Source organism: Haliotis asinina, chromosome 5 (assembly GCF_037392515.1).
Source record: "Haliotis asinina isolate JCU_RB_2024 chromosome 5, JCU_Hal_asi_v2, whole genome shotgun sequence".
NCBI classification, from domain to species: domain Eukaryota; kingdom Metazoa; phylum Mollusca; class Gastropoda; order Lepetellida; family Haliotidae; genus Haliotis; species Haliotis asinina.
In genome coordinates, this window is record NC_090284.1 from 77503985 (window position 1) to 77521467 (window position 17483).

At 45.1% G+C, this 17483-nt stretch overlaps 1 protein-coding gene across 1 annotated transcript in view; it reads left to right on the forward strand.

The window, feature by feature from the left end:
* The first annotated feature begins 1281 nt into the window (after positions 1-1281).
* Positions 1282-17483, forward strand: part of LOC137284045 (probable chitinase 10) — a 40767-nt gene continuing 24565 nt past the window's right edge. The window contains exons 1-10 of the mRNA XM_067815703.1: positions 1282-1545; positions 3289-3351; positions 4373-4549; positions 5251-5492; positions 13225-13349; positions 13599-13728; positions 13967-14152; positions 14290-14424; positions 14521-15073; positions 15472-15604. Of these exons, the coding sequence (XP_067671804.1) occupies positions 3300-3351; positions 4373-4549; positions 5251-5492; positions 13225-13349; positions 13599-13728; positions 13967-14152; positions 14290-14424; positions 14521-15073; positions 15472-15604 (1733 nt within the window). The 5' untranslated portion in view covers positions 1282-1545; positions 3289-3299. The remainder of the gene's footprint in view (positions 1546-3288; positions 3352-4372; positions 4550-5250; positions 5493-13224; positions 13350-13598; positions 13729-13966; positions 14153-14289; positions 14425-14520; positions 15074-15471; positions 15605-17483) is intronic.

The following is a 17483-nucleotide window of genomic DNA, read 5'->3' on the forward strand; positions in this document are numbered from 1 at the left end:
TAGATCAGAATCAAGCCACTTACCTTAATTATGTGTCTATAATGCAAATGTATGCAAGGATGAAAGTAGTTCAACATTCAACAAGCACGTCTGGGATATTGATAAGAAAGAAATATTTGTAACGAACTTGGGTTCAGATGACAGTACCAGTGCAATCAAATATGCAGAAAACACAAAGGAATCTATAGACTTATTCTCAAGTACTATAAACAAAGCGGCAAAATGTTTCCAGGTTGAGTTCAGCAGAGGTAGTTCTGGCAGGCGACTTAGAGGGAAATGGTTTGATGGGGATTGCAGGCGGGGTAGGCGGGAGGAGAGTCAGGCATTACGCAGACTACGTAGTAACAAGTCGAGAGAAAATTTTACATCATATAGAGCCACAACAAACAGATATAAATCTATGATAAGAAAGAAACAGAATGATTACATGCATAAAATCTCACAGTCTCTGAACGATATGCTAAACAAGGATTTAACGCACGTTTGGCGTAGTTTTAAGAAGCTTCGGGATACTCCCCGCACTGTGTGTAATATTAGTACTGAGAAATGGTTTGACTACTTTTCTGCAATGTACGTTGAAAAGGAATCTTCGGATCAAGATTTCCCTGAAAATCTTTCTGTTTTAGATAAAGAAACGCACGCAAGCACGCATGCACAGTCACTCATTCACTCATTCATTCATTCATTATGTACAATTTGTAATTTAAAGGAAATGAAAGATGAATATCATTTTCTCCTCTTCAGTCCATCATATAACTCAACACGCTGTAAATACATTGATATATATATATATATATATATACTCTCAGATACACACACATACACACACACACACACATATATATATATAAAGTGGTTATATAATGTATATATATATGGCAAGGTAGGCAAATGATGCCTAAGATGGAACTAAGTAATTAAGGTATACAAGTTAATAAACTACTACTTTGCAGGATTAGGAATGCAACCATGAAAACTACATACGTGCACACAACACTGCCACACCTATGGCATCTAGAATAGTTGTGAATTACGATCAATCACTTTGACTTCAGTCAACTGAAACTGCAGGTGAAAATGAAAGATAAGAAAGATAAAACAAATCTATTAACAGCATGAACTTTATAAAAGATTACACATTAATGTGAGTGATAAGGTAGGACATGTGTCTGTCATTGTCATGAGAAGTTACTGATGTGTTATCTCCTGTTTGCATTGTTTGTGACGGGGCAGGGCATGATATACATGCTGTAACATGTGACAACTCAATGATCGCAAGTAGATAACAAGCACCTCAACTGCCGTGTGTGGTCAGTCTAACATCCTCGGGGATGGGTCCGGGGGATGACCAACTGCCCCGGGGGAGAAGTGGACCAGCTATATACCCTGCGAGAGATAAGGGTGTATGCCTCGGGTAGATCAGTGTATTCGGGTATATAAGCAAAATGAAATGAGCAACTGGATACCCACGGTGCTGCGCCTGTGAGTTTAGTGCTACATTGTCCATTGACACCAGGAATTGTTAAAACGGCATTCGACAAGTTGGTGAGTCATTAACGAAATATAACATTATTCTTCTTGATTACTTCATACAGCGACGTGTATATTCATACACTGTTATCAAGTGAGTAATCTGCAGTCGTCGTTCTATGCAATAACCAAAACCTTCTTATGACTGTGATATCTGTTCGTGCACATTTAGTTGGCATCAGTTGGAACTACGTCAGGGAAATGAAATGTGGTTTGAGCTCATTGTTCTCGACGAATAGATTCAGGTTGTGTAAATGATACATACATGATTTGTTTCCGATGCTGTCGTACTATTTTCTGGTATCACAGAAACCCAAATAAGGTTCTATATAGGTAAATATTTACTTTTGTCAAGTACAAATTTCGAGTGTATACCTTCTTGTGCCCGATACGGTATGATCTAGTTACTGCCATACCTAATCTCATGACGCTGTTTATAGGCTAGTCATATGTCTCAGAATGTGAATTCGAGTCTGTTGTGTGCAATGCTCAACAAGGCCTATTTAGTTCAAACGTCAATAAGTGCAAAATTCTTTTTAAAATAAAATGTTTTATAAGAATGAAGATTTTTATGGATATCAACTTCTTTATGAGAGAACACAACGTTTCGGAGTTAATGCTTACTCCTTCATCAGGTGATTGAGAAAGGGATACAGAGGTGTATTTATATGTACAGGTAAAACAATAACAAAGTAACAAGTGGAATGAGTTAACGAAAGCTAGTATAAACAAGCACTGATAGGAAGCCGATAGTTAAGATAACAATGATGGAAGCCAATGGTAATGCATTACAGTACGCATGATAGGATGATGTACATAACACACGATAGGGGGTGAGCATGTTTACATGAGGGTTGGTGATGTACAAACACAAGTATGTACTGCAAGAGGCAAGAGGCCATCGAGATCCGGAGACAGAAACCAGCCATCAACCGCGACCAAGGAGTGTACCTACCAAGTGCCTGGGACTTATTGATAAATTAATCTCATCTACCTGTGTACATTCTATCTATGTAATTCATGTATAGCCTATCTACCCGAGTACATACTTGTGTTTGTACATCACCAACCCTCATGTAAACATGCTCACCCCCTATCGTGTGTTATGTACATCATCCTACCATGCGTAATGTATCACCATTGGCTTCCATCCTTATCCCCAATCATGTTATGTAAACATATCCAATCAACTGTAATGCATTACCATTGGCTTCCATCATTGTTATCTTAACTATCGGCTTCCTATCAGTGCTTGTTTATACTAGCTTTCGTTAACTCATTCCACTTGTTACTTTGTTATTGTTTTACCTGTACATATAAATACACCTCTGTATCCCTTTCTCAATCACCTGATGAAGGAGTAAGCATTAACTCCGAAACGTTGTGTTCTCTCATAAAGAAGTTGATATCCATAAAAATCTTCATTCTTATGTATTTTCACTTCTAAATGACATTCAAAGACTTAAAATGTTTTATTTATCATTCTCTATCCATACAATGAACATTTTACAATATATTGACTACTGTTACTACGGGTTATCAAAATACTGGATTTCACAGAAATGCTGAAGTAAAACTTTCGTACTTTTGGAAATATTTCCGTTACAGAGCGATTTTTAGGTTTTGCGTTAAGACGCTGGATTGTCCAGGCATTTTTACTCAAAAATTGCAATGCAAGGTTTAACCTATTGTTAACAGAATTATGTTCCCTTCAGAATAACACATGTTCCCACATTTTGTTAATTCATCGAGTTTCAGCCGTCTACAGAATGTTGTACAAAGTTGTCCTGACCTTGTGGGCCACGCTCTCTCTAGCAGCAGGTACGTGTAGTGACGTCATTTAACGTCCGACCGCCTCTCCTCCTCCTCTCCGGCCCATACCCGTGTTATGTTTAACCTGTCTGTGCATGTTATTTGTGGAAATCTGACAATTATACGTACCAAAACCGATTTGTGATGCTGTGTATAGAACTGTGTTTAGCTGATATGTCTAAACACACACCTGACATAGTGGAGTACTGACTACAGCGAATGCAGAACGCAGACACCTATAGTACGTTACTCAGCTGACTTAATCATGTTATTACCCATACGGACACGCATACAAAACAAAGTTTTGTGAAACCCTAGTAACTCTGCCCACTCATCCTCTACCTCAGACTGCCGCCATGACGTTACAGTCTTTGTTTCATGCCGAAAATCTTCATTCTGTACATACACTATTCTCAGGCCTAATTTATGGGGGTGTATTCCACTTGAACATCTCGAATGACTTCTCTGTCAGTCGACCATTTGCCCCAAAGAGGCGTATTCCTCATGATTCGAATTCCGACTGGATTGCTGCCTTATGTTACTGACGTACTCTACTGACGTACTTGACTGACGTACACTACTGACGTACTTTACTGACGTACTCTACTGACGTACTATACTGGGACCAACGGCGTAACTGTAACACGCCTTCCACAGAACAAAATGTTGCTTAATCTTCAAGCTTATTGACTTCGTGACACATAACGTTTTCTAGATGTATTCGTGGGATGGTGGCCTGTTAGATTCCCCAAGTTTTAACCGCTGAATTTAACAAATTCAACGCTACACCGTCACTTATCTGTTTGATGTCTCAAGTCCTGTCTTCATGTAGTTTTTGTTCCGTGATTCTTTATTTTATATTACATTATTTGTCATAAATAGAATCACCAACTCTGCACGAGTGATTACGGGGAATGTGTCCTTGATAATATGATCTTCAAGTTAAACTAATGTCCATGAACATTAGTTCAATTCGGGCTTATTTCCCGTTATTCTCTAATTGTAACGATCTTGTTTTCTCCTGTCATAGGTACTTGTAACCTGAAGCGACTGTGCTACTTCACCAGCTGGGCTCAGTACCGCACGGGGAACGCCAAGTTCAAACCCGTTAACATCGACCCGACGTTATGCACCCACATAATATACGCCTTCGCCAGGATCGACACCTCCACCTTCAGCGTCATAACACACGAATGGAATGACATAAGTAGGTTGAGGTCAGCTCTGTACTACTACTAGTAGTAGTGGTAAAAGCAGCAGCAGCAGCAGCAGCAGCAGTAGTAGTAGTAGTAGTAGTAGTAGTAGTAGTAGTAGTAGTGGTGGTGGTGGTGCGGTGGGTGGGACGGGCTGCCTTGGTGATTAGATGGGTGGGAGGGGCAGTCCAAGGCCCTTATTCTCGAAGCGTTCGTAACTCTAAGAATTCTTAACTTTGATCGTTGCCAATATGTTAAGAATGGGCTTCAGAAGTTCGCAGGGCTACGAACATTTCGAGAATAGCTGGCCTGGTGATGCATTGGGTGGGGCGATCAGCTATGGTGGTGCAGTGGGTGGGGCAGGGCAGGTGGTCGAATCTTTGTATATCGCGACTAGTGGTCTGTGTTCGTGGGTGGACCAACACAAATACAGGATAATGTTGGTGAGTGATTGTATTTAGTTTTACGCCGCGCTCAGTGGCTATGTGGCGGCGGTCTGTAAATAATTGAGTCTTGACCAGACAATCCAGCGATCAACAGCATTAGCATGAGCATTGATCTGCGTAATTGGGAACCGATGACATGTGTCAAACAAGTCAGCGAGCCTGACCACTCGATCCCGTCAGTCGCCTGTTAAGACCAGCATGGGTAAAGACCAATGTTCTAGCCCGGACCTTCACGGATCGTCACTGAGTGAGTGATTTCTGTTCTTCAGCGCTGTACGGGGAGATTATGAGCTTAAAGACAGCTAGCCCGGACATAAAAGTCATCCTAGCTATTGGAGGTTTCGGAGTGTCGTGGCAGTTTAACGGAGTTGTCACGAGCGACAACAACATCCACACATTCGTCGACAGCGCCATCGCTTTCTCGAGGCAACATGGGTTTGACGGTATTGACATAGACTGGGAGTTTCCAGCTGACTCCGGGTTGTCTGCTCGGTTTACAACACTGATGCAGGTGAGTGGTGCATTACATGTGGGTGTTACATCGTGATGAGAGTGATGCATCGCCAGGTGGTTGATACTTTACATGTGGGTGGCGCATCGTGATTGGTAGGTGGTTGATACATTGCATGCCAGTGGTACATCGTCAGGGAAGTGACGCATCGCCAGGTGGTTGACACATTGCATGTGGACGGTACACCGTGATGGGAGTGGCACATCGACAGGTGGTTGATACATTGCATGCCAGTGGTAAAAACTAAAAGTGCTTTATGGTTCAACTTCTTTATTATACAAGGCCACAACGTTTCGAGACAGATTCTAGTCTCTTCTTCAGGTGAAGTGAGGGTAAAACTAAAGGGTTGTAGTATATATGCACATAACAGTAGACTGATAACAATGGGTAACAAGATATACAGGTTTCTATTAATTGATGTACAGGCTTCGATTGATAGATGTACAGGCTTCAACTTATGTGCAGGCTTCAACTGATTGGTGTGCAGGCTTGTGTTGATTAGGTTAACGAGTTCCAGGTAAAGATGTTTGGATAAAGATTAGTCACTGAGGATAAGGTGGTTCCATGCATTGGGTAAGTAAGCACCTCCGTCTCTGTTGATTGAGGGATTGTTCCGCTTGATTGCAATGGCTTCTAGGAGCTTCCGTTTTTTTAAGTCACTGGCGTTCTTAACTAATGTCCTGGTGTTGTCCCAAACAATCTTGTGATTGGGGTTGTGCATGATGTGTTCACGTACAGCAGACTTCTGATCCAAATTTTGAACTGATGTTTTGTGTTCTTTTAACCTGATGGCCAGTGGTGGACCAGTTTCACCAATATATGTCTCTTTACAACTGCATTGGATCTGGTAGATGCATCCTGCTGGGTTGTTGCATTTAGGTGTTGTTGGCCCACGTCCATTAGCTGATAGTAGCGTTTTCAGGTTGGTGTCGCTACGGAAGGTGACGTCTATTCCTGTTGTTTTCTTTATGAGACGGCTGATGCGATGACTTATCTGGCCATGGTATGGTATGTTAATTCTGATGGGGGAAGGTTCTGGTTTAGTTGACTTGGGAGTTTCTTTCAGGGCTTTGTGATGGTTATGCTGACTAGATAGGGTGGGTACTCGTTAAGGTCTTGGAAGGTTGATTTCAGGTGTTTTCATTCGCTGTGGAGGTTGTCTGGGCTGCAGACCGCTTTTGCTCTTCGCGCCAGGGTAGTTACTATGCCTTTCTTGATCTGGGGATGATGGTTGGACTGGTGATGAATATACTGATCCGTATGTGTTGGTTTACGGTAAACACTGGTGGCAATGGATTGTTGGCGTCGGTGGAGAAGAATGTCCAGGAAGCTATTGGTGTGTCTCTTCTTCCATTGTAAACTGAATTCTTGGGTGTTGTGAATTCAAGTGTTGCAGCAGGGCCTCTGGATCTTGGTTGTCGTCCAGGAGGGCTAGGACATCATCTGCTTTGCGGAACCAGTGCTTTGGGGTGAATGGTGCAGTTTTCAGGCCAGTTTCTTCAAAGGCAATCATGTATATTTCTGTCAGTAGTGGTGATAGAGGGGATCCCATTGGCAATCCATGGATCTGTTGGTAGAGCTGGCCATTCCAGTTGAAATATGAAGTCTCGAAGCATTTACTTACGAGATCGACGATGCTTTGGGCCGTGAGTTTGGTGTCTAGGTCTGGTAGAGATGTTTCCAGTCTAGTAGATAGGATGTGAATGGCTTCTTTGATGGGTATATTGGTAAATAGGTCTACCACGTCGTAGTTGACTAACTTTATTGTGTCACTGGTGTTTCTCAGTTGCTGTACGAGGGATGCCAAATCTTTCACAAAGAGCTGCCAGTTTTTCCCAGTGGGACTAGGATGCGGGATAGATGTTGGGCCGTGTTGTAGTAGACGGATCCACTAGAGCACACAAGGATTCTAGTCTTTGCAGGGTTCTTATGTATTTGGACGGTGGCACGGGCATATGGCGGTTGGGAGTTGTTGGGATTGAGGTGGTTGAATATGGAATCACTGATTTCTCGGTTGGTATGGAGAGTCTTCAGAGTTTTCTTTAGCTGTCTCTCTTGTTTGGCTGTAGGGTCTTTCTTTAGAGGTTTGTAAGTTGTGGAGTCTTCCAGGGTCTTGTCTACTAGCTGAGTGAATTCTGGAGTGTCCATGATAACTGTGGCTTTCCCTTTGTCTGCAGCCGTGATGGTGATCCCGTTGTCCTTTCTGAGTTCTTGTATTGCTTTCCCCTCATTGTTGGACAGGTTGTTCTGTTGGCTTGGAGTCTTGCGGATGATGTCAGCTATTTGGTGTCGTAGGTAGTCCACATTGCCATTAGGGGCCAGTTGTTGCAGTCCTTTCACTATGTCGCTGATGTACACATCTGGGTTGGGACGTGGGTTGGTCGGCACATAGCTTAGTCCTTTGGATAGGAGTGAGATCTGTGAGGTTGTCAAGGGTTTGCTGCTCAGGTTTATTACTGTTTTGTTCAGGTATTCATCTCTGTCTTTCCTAGGTGTTTTGTTCCTGTTTTTGACATTATGGTTGAGTAGGTCTTGGAATTTCTTGATGTAGTTGGTTCTGATCTTGCCGTGAAGTGACTTAGATGAGGTGGCCGTGATCTGAATCTTCTCATATATGTCTGACTCCAGTTGGTGTTTAAGGGTTGACTTACCATTCTGTATGGCTTGGTGAAGGTGACTCCTGTCTTGCCTCAGGTTGCTTATCTGGTGTTTCAGTATCTTGCTGCTGGCTTCATGCAGGATCTTAACAATAGCTGGTGTTGACCGTCGGAGGGAGGTTTTCAGTTGCAGTCCTTTAGGGACTAGTTTGTTATCCCGGCATCTCAGAAGGAATGTAAGGAATGTCATTTCGAGTCTTCTTGATTAACAAGTTGTTGAATCGGTTGAGCGCTGAGACTGCCGCATCTCCTTGATGACCTCGTATAAGTTGTTTCCTGTACATCAATTAATAGAAACCTGTATATCTTGTTACCTACCCATTGTAATCAGTCTACTGTTATGTGTATATATACTACAACCCTTTAGTTTTACCCTCACTTCACCTGAAGAAGAGACTAGAATCTGTCTCGAAACGTTGTGGCCTTGTATAATAAAGAAGTTGAACCATAAAGCACTTTTAGTTTGATTCCTCCAACTTCTAAACGCCTTTGAAACAACTAATGTCAGTGGTACATCGTGATTGGAGAGGCACATCATTAGGTGGTTGATTCGTTACATGTGGGTGGTACATCGTGATTGGTAGGTGGTTGACACATTGCATGTGGGTGGTACATCGTAATGGGAGCGGTACATCGCCAGGTGGTTGATACATTACATGTGAGTGGTACATCGTGATGGGAGCGGTACATCGCCAGGTGGTTGATACATTACATGTGGGTGGTACATTGTGATTGGAGAGGCACATCATCAGGTGGTTGACACATTGCATGCCAGTGGTACATCGTGATAGGAGTGGTGCATCACCAGGTGGTTGATACATTCCATGTGAGTGGTACATCGTGATGGGAGCGGTACATCGCCAGGTGGTTGATACATTACATGTGGGTGGTACATTGTGATTGGAGAGGCACATCATCAGGTGGTTGACACATTGCTTGCCAGTGGTACATCATGATTGGAGAGGCACATCACCAGGTGGTTGATACATTTCATGTGGACGGTACATCGTGATGGGAGTGGTGCATCACCAGGTGGTTGATACATTGCATGTGGGTGGTACATCGTGATTGGAGAGGCACATCATCAGGTGGTTGATACATTACATGTGGGTGGTACATCGTGATTGGTAGGTGGTTGACACATTGCATGTGGGTGGTATATCGTGATGGGAGCGGTACATTACCAGGTGGTTGATAGATTGCATGTGAGTGGTACAACGTCAGGGGAGGGGCACATAGCCAGGTGGTTGATACATTGCATGTGAATGGTACATCGTGATGGTAGTGGCGCATCGCCAGGTGGTTGATACATTGCATGTGAGCGGTACATCGTGATTGGAGAGGCACATCACCAGGTGGTTGATACATTGCATGTGGACGGTACATCGTGATTGGAGAGGCACATCATCAGGTGGTTGATACATTGCATGTGAATGGTACATCGTGACTGGAGTGGCGCATCGCCAGGTGGTTGATACATTGCATGTGAGTGGTACATCGTCATGGGAGTGGTGCATCGCCATGTGGTTGATACAATGCATGTGGGTGGTACATCGTGATTGGAGAGGCACATCATCAGGTGGTTGACACATTACAAGTGGGTGGTACATCGTGATTGGTAGGTGGTTGACACATTGCATGTGGGTGTTACGTCGTGATGGGAGCGGTACATTACCAGGTGGTTGATGCATTGCATGTGAGTGGTACAACGTCAGGGGAGGGGCACATAGCCAGGTGGTTGATACATTGCATGTGAATGGTACATCGTCATGGTAGTGACGCATCGCCAGGTGGTTGATACATTGCATGTGAGTGGTACATCGTGATGGGAGTGGTGCATCGCCAGGTGGTTGACACATTGCATGTGGGTGGTACATCGTGATGTGATTGGCGCATCGCCAGGTGGTTGATACATTACATGTGGGTGGTACGTCGTGATGGGAGTGGTGCATCGCCAGGTGGTTGATACATTGCATGCCAGTGGTACATCGTGATGGGAGTGGTGCATCACCAGGTGGTTGATACATTACATGTGGGTGGTACATCGTGATGTGATTGGCGCATCGCCAGGTGGTTGATACATTACATGTGGGTGGTACGTCGTGATGGGAGTGGTGCATCGCCAGGTGGTTGATACATTGCATGCCAGTGGTACATCGTGATGGGAGTGGTGCATCACCAGGTGGTTGATACATTACATGTGGGTGGTACGTCGTGATGGGAGTGGTGCATCGCCAGGTGGTTGATACATTGAATGTGGGTGGTACATCGTGATGGGAGTGGTGCATCGCCAGGTGGTGATACATTGCATGTGGGTGGTACATCGTGATGGGAGTGGTGCATCGCCAGGTGGTGATACATTGCATGTGGGTGGTACATCGTGATGGGAGTGGTGCATCGCCAGGTGGTTGATACATTGCATGTGGGTGGTACATCGTGATGTGATTGGCGCATCGCCAGGTGGTTGACACATTGCATGCCAGTGGTACATCGTGATGGTAGTGACGCATCGCCAGGTGGTTGATACATTGAATGTGGGTGGTACATCGTGATGTGATTGGCGCATCGCCAGGTGGTTGATACATTACAAGTGGGTGGTACGTCGTGATGGGAGTGGTGCATCGCCAGGTGGTGATACATTGCATGTGGGTGGTACATCATGATGGAAGTGGTGCATCGCCAGGTGGTGATACGTTACATGTGGGTGGTACGTCGTGATGGGAGTGGCGCATCGCCAGGTGGTTGATACATTGCATGTGGGTGGTACGTCGTGATGGAAGTGATGCATCGCCCGGTGGTGATACGTTACATGTGGGTGGTACGTCGTGATGGGAGTGGTGCATCGCCAGGTGGTGATACGTTACATGTGGGTGGTACGTCGTGATGGAAGTGATGCATCGCCAGGTGGTTGATACATTACATGTGGGTGGTACATCGTGATGTGATTGGCGCATCGCCAGGTGGTTGATACATTGCATGTGAGTGGTACATCGTGATGTGATTGGCGCATCGCCAGGTGGTTGATACATTGCATGTGGGTGGTACGTAGTGATGTGATTGGCGCATCGCCAGGTGGTTGATACGTTACATGTGGGTGGTACGTCGTGATGGGAGTGGTGCATCGCCAGGTGGTTGATACATTGCATGTGGGTGGTACATCGTGATGTGATTGGCGCATCGCCAGGTGGTTGATACATTCCATGTGAGTGGTACATCGTGATGGGAGTGGTGCATCGCCAGGTGGTTGATACGATGCATATGGGTGGTACATCGTGATGTGATTGGCGCATCGCCAGGTGGTTGATACGTTACATGTGGGTGGTACGTCGTGATGGGAGTGGTGCATCGCCAGGTGGTTGATACATTGCATGTGGGTGGTACGTAGTGATGGGATTGGTGCATCGCCAGGTGGTTGATACATTGCATGTGGGTGGTACGTAGTGATGGGAGTGGTGCATCGCCAGGTGGTTGATACATTGCATGTGGGTGGTACATCGTGATGGGAGTGGCGCATCGCCAGGTGGTTGATACATTGCATGTGGGTGGTACGTAGTGATGGGATTGGCGCATCGCCAGGTGGTTGATACATTGCATGTGGGTGGTACGTAGTGATGGGAGTGGTGCATCGCCAGGTGGTTGATACATTGCATGTGGGTGGTACGTAGTGATGGGAGTGGTGCATCGCCAGGTGGTTGATACATTGCATGTGGGTGGTACATCGTGATGGGAGTGGTGCATCGCCAGGTGGTTGATACATTGCATGTGGGTGGTACGTAGTGATGGGAGTGGTGCATCGCCAGGTGGTTGATACATTGCATGTGGGTGGTACGTAGTGATGGGAGTGGTGCATCGCCAGGTGGTTGATACGTTGCATATGGGTGGTACATCGTGATAGGAGTGGTGCATCACCAGGTGGTTGATACGTTGCATATGGGTGGTACATCGTGATGGGAGTGGTGCATCACCAGGTGGTTGATACGTTGCATATGGGTGGTACATCGTGATGGGAGTGGTGCATCACCAGGTGGTTGATACGTTGCATATGGGTGGTACATCGTGATGGGAGTGGTGCATCACCAGGTGGTTGATACATTGCATGTGGGTGGTACATCGTGATGGGAGTGGTGCATCACCAGGTGGTTGATACGTTGCATATGGGTGGTACATCGTGATGGGAGTGGTGCATCACCAGGTGGTTGATACGTTGCATATGGGTGGTACATCGTGATGGGAGTGGTGCATCGCCAGGTGGTTGATACGTTGCATATGGGTGGTACATCGTGATGGGAGTGGTGCATCGCCAGGTGGTTGATACATTGCATGTGGGTGGTACGTAGTGATGGGAGTGATCGTGCTTGATGAATTAATCCTATGTGTTATCAGTTCTTGCAGCAGTAGCATGAGCTTGTTCATGAGCTTTATGAAGCTCATTAATTGAAAACACTTCTTCCTCGTTTTCTGAATTCGAATTAGTAGTTTCGTTTTCTTGCTGGTCCGTGGTTAAACGAGGAGGAATGTTGGTGGTTAAAGCCTTAGTTCACTTGCAATATCTGAAGTATCTGTTAATATTTCATTTCCATTTCAAGGTAGTGGATACTAGGTTACCCTTACTTTGTACCATATCCATAACTTGGACATTGGCATACATGAATTTTGTTCACTCAAAATGTTGCCCAGACTGGCATCTACTTTGTTTTGCTTCTTTGCCTATTTAGATTATGGACCAAAGGATGGCGACGGTAATAGCGTTCAGTCTTAATCCATGCCTTCCTTACCTGTTTGCAACTGTCGTTAAGCAATGGTTTCCATAAGTGAGGAACATCTGAGGACTTGGGGCTGCATTCATCGGCTGTGACATTTAGTTCAGCACAACACATTTTCTGGAATCAAATGCTCATGAAATGTTCAGGTTTCAGGTTGCTTATACACGTCGTTTCATATAAAACGCACTTTGATTGTCTTCCATAAAAGCTTTCAGAAATGAAAAGGGTCAATTTTAAGATTGAAGAGGTTGATCTTCCCCAACCTAAGCCTAAAAATATAATTTAAATTCAATCATCTGCATATTGTTCCAGATAATGAGGAGTAAGATTGACGGAGAAGCTCTAACTTCAGGCCTGAACAAACTGCAGTTAATCATCGCTGTCTCTGCCGGCAAGTACAACATCGACGGATCCTACAACATCCCCGTTGTATCCAGGTAACACATCTACATCATTCCCGCCGGCTTTAACAGCTCTGCTGCTGTGTCCCTGCTGTTATTAGTAGATCAACTATACTGCTCCTACAGTCATTAGTAGGCCAGCTATACTGTCCCTGCTGTCGTTTGTAGGCCATCCTTTCTGTCTTTAAGTGAATTCATGAACACTGTTGCTCCCTGTGAAGATTTCCGTGTTACCACCGCGCCTTCAGAGTACTGTATCCTGAATGCTTCTGATGTTCTTTCCAGCCTTGTGGACCTGATCAATGTGATGACGTATGACCTCTCTGGCACATGGAACAATCCCCGAGCGGTTGGCCACCATAGTCCTCTCTATCCCCAGGCAGGCGACGTGTTCCCTAATTCCCAGTTTTCTGTGGTAAGTTCACAACCTTAAACTCTGTCACCTGTTAATTCACCCAGAAACTCTCAGTATAAAAGAGAGAAGGATTCACAATTCACCCTGTACTCCTCATCACAAAGACGAGAGACAAGAGATGAATGTTTCACTGCTTCCTCTGAGCTTGTCATGTGTCAGTAGTGCATGTGTGGGCGTGTCGCCTTACCCTCCATGTTTCAGTGTTACATACCTGACTGCTGTTATCGTTTGTCCACAGGACTGGGCCTTGAAGTACTGGCGAGCAGGCGGCGCGGACCCTCAAAAGCTCATCCTGGGGCTGGCTTCATACGGCCGTTCGTTCGCCCTTTCAAACCCCTCCAATACCAACATCGGGGCGCCTTTCTCTGGGGCGGGAACAGCTGGACCATACACCAGATCCAGAGGCATTCTGGGGTACTTTGAGGTAAGCACGAGGACCTCAAACCCTTTTCACTTTTGACAAAGCCTGCTTTGTTTGGAGACTTGGGCCAATTGTCGAACACACGATACTTAGTTTTGGAAATGCTCCAAATGGTGACAGCCTCGTGCATCATATTTCAGATCTGTCAGCTTATCGAGAGGGAAGGTTGGACGAGAGTCTGGATGGCCGACATGAAGGTGCCTTACGCCTACGGGTCCAAAGACGGCCTCACTCAGTGGGTGGGCTACGACGACAGTCAGAGTTTTCGCGAAAAGGTAACTAAGAACTTATATACAAATAAATAAACACTGAGTTGTCACGGGTTTTAAGATGCATTACTTGTCCTTACCATACCTATATTTGATGTATAGCTTCAGTACGTGGTGGACAACGGCTATGGCGGCGCCATGGTCTGGTCATACAGCTTTGATGACTTCGATGGATCCTTCTGTAATGGGAGCGTCAGTTTTCCTCTAATATCACAAATGAAAGGCGTCCTCAGCTGTTCGCACGGCACTAATCCAACATCACCGACGTCTCCAACATCACAGACTTCACCGACGTCACCTACATCTCCAACCTCACCAACATCTCCAACATCCCCGACATCTCCAACCTCACCAACATCTCCAACATCGCCGACATCTCCAACTTCACCAACCTCTCCAACATCCGCGACATCTCCAACCTCACCAACCTCGCCAACATCCCCGACATCTCCAACCTCACCAACCTCGCCAACATCCCCGACATCTCCAACATCACCAACCTCGCCAACATCCCCGACATCTCCAACCTCACCAACATCTCCAACATCCCCGACATCTCCAACTTCACCAACCTCGCCAACATCCCCGACATCTCCAACTTCACCAACCTCGCCAACATCCCGGACATCTCCGACGACAGTAATGGCTGAACAAGGTTTGTCTAAACGTTATGTATTTACATGTACGCGTACACGTGTGTGTGCGTGCCTGCGCGTGTGTGCGGTTTTGTGTTAGGCTGTTAAAGAAAGAAGCAGTTTACTTGTGGTTTTGAACATGTGTCGATGGATCAGCCTGTCGTCAATATGCAGCAGTATTTAATTGAATTCAAACAGAAATGTATTGACATAGACGTTCTCATATTTTCTATATTGTTGTAGCTAACTATGTCCATCATAACACTACATTACCAATGACACCTGTATGTGATATTTTATGGCGCTTCGGCAATACATTGTATATAAAAAACAAACAAACAAAAAAACAAAACCCACACTCTGTTCATCTGCTTGCATGCGTATCAATCATGCATCTCCTTTGCTGTTTCCTCTTCAGAATTGCAGCAGACGTGCATTGACGGTTCTTGGACGTACTCCGGCATCAGCGCCAACTGCACCGTCTTCTACATGTGCAGCAACGGCATTCTTACGTCCTTCACGTGTCCCCCTGGACTGGCATACGACACGAGGTACTCAGTGTGTAACTGGGCATTCCTGGTTCCCGACTGTACTAACCAGCGATAGAGTCACCCTCACCCAACCCGTTTAGACATTTACTTTCCTCAGTTTATGCAGACTTTTTGTATTCTTTGTACTATGTCAGCTATATTGTAAATGCTACGTGATATATATTACAACGGAGAATATGTGTTTCATTCATGCTTTTATGTACCAAGTGACGCATGTGATTCACAGGCCCACACAGGTCCTCGTGTCTTTGCGGGGATGAAAGAATTTTTTAAAATGTATGTTTTAGATCATACCCGACTGAAAGTGCTTCACATGACAATAAGTCAACTCAAAATCATTTTAAGAAAATGTGATCTCACCGTAGCCAAGTGACTTTATTCAGAATTGCTTCTGTTCAACCAGCAGTGAATGGGTACCCGTTGGGATCTGGCATCTGACTTCTAGTGCCCCACTGGCAGTTTGGGCTATCCTGGGAAGTAATGTCTGTTATGTTGTATTCGTTCAGAGCATGCTGGAGCGGCATATCGAAGTGGTTTGTGACCCCACATGTCGGTGTGTATCCTCACCCATATTGTCCATCAGGCATCTATGATGATATCGAAACACCCTTCGCCTTGTTCTAAGGCCACGAAGACTTTGGGCTGTCATCTCGCTTCCAGCCGACATACCGCAGTGTAACTGGCATAGAAAGACTGCGCATATTAAACCACATTTGGCAGATAACCAGCCACTCAGTCCTTAGTTTCAGTGTCTTCCCTTATTATGGGGAGGAATAAAACACGTATATAACACCTACACGTCTAATGCACGGTTTTGTTAAGTGGTTTCCATAGGTCAAATGCGCAAGCAACATGTCTTCCCAGATCAAGGGTAGTCAATCACCCCTGGTCCTGTTCGCCACGTGCCTTCTTTTAGTCAGAAGTCAAGCACACCTGTTCGCTACGTGTGTTCTCTTTGTCAGGGGTAGTGAAAGGCACCTGTTCGTCACTTGTGTTCCCTTTGTCAGGGGTAGTGAAAGGCACAATGATCGTCACGTGTCTTCCCTTGATCGAGGAAAGTCAAATGCACATGTTCGCCACAAAATCATTGTCCTTAGTCAGGACATATGTTCGTCGTATGTGTCGCCTTGGACAGGGAATGAGTACACAGATTAGCAATCTAAAATGACTGAACATTGTACCTCATGCACATTAAATAGCGACGTGGGACACGTACACAAACTGTACTTGTTAATATTAGTGGTTCGGTTCTACACATGCTCCACAGGGTGTGTTTGGGAGACGCTTTACAGCAAGTACACTAACAATGATTTCATATATGAACATCCTCACACTGCGTATCATCACACGCCAGTTGTGTCAGTGGTCAAGAGACATGTAGTTGTGAGTGTTGAACGTCCTTCCGGAGCTATATCTTACGGTCAGATTGTGAAATCACTCATTTCTTGAAATGACTGATTTCATAATCTGACCCTAGCGTGTGCATATATAGGCGTTACATGACATCTACCTTGATGGATCGTCATTCATTTGTTGTTACCAGGTATTGAGCTTAAAGATTTGTCCAGACGAAGGAACAACTAGACCATTTCAAATGCCGCATAGCTCTAAATGTCAGGATCAATGTATGGAAATATGTACGTTTGCAGCATGACAGCCTGGACGATGATGCTCAGATACCTCTACAGATAGCTGTTACAATATATAGCTGGATGAGTCATTTCGCCCACACCGAGTTTTACAGAATTTTATAAGCATTGGAAGCGACATAAAGTGTTCTTTTTCATATAAAGTCACCTCAGGCACCTCAGGGCCCAGTGTAAACATGTATCATCCTGTAGTTAAACATCTTCAACATCTGCCTGGGGGGGACTACTGT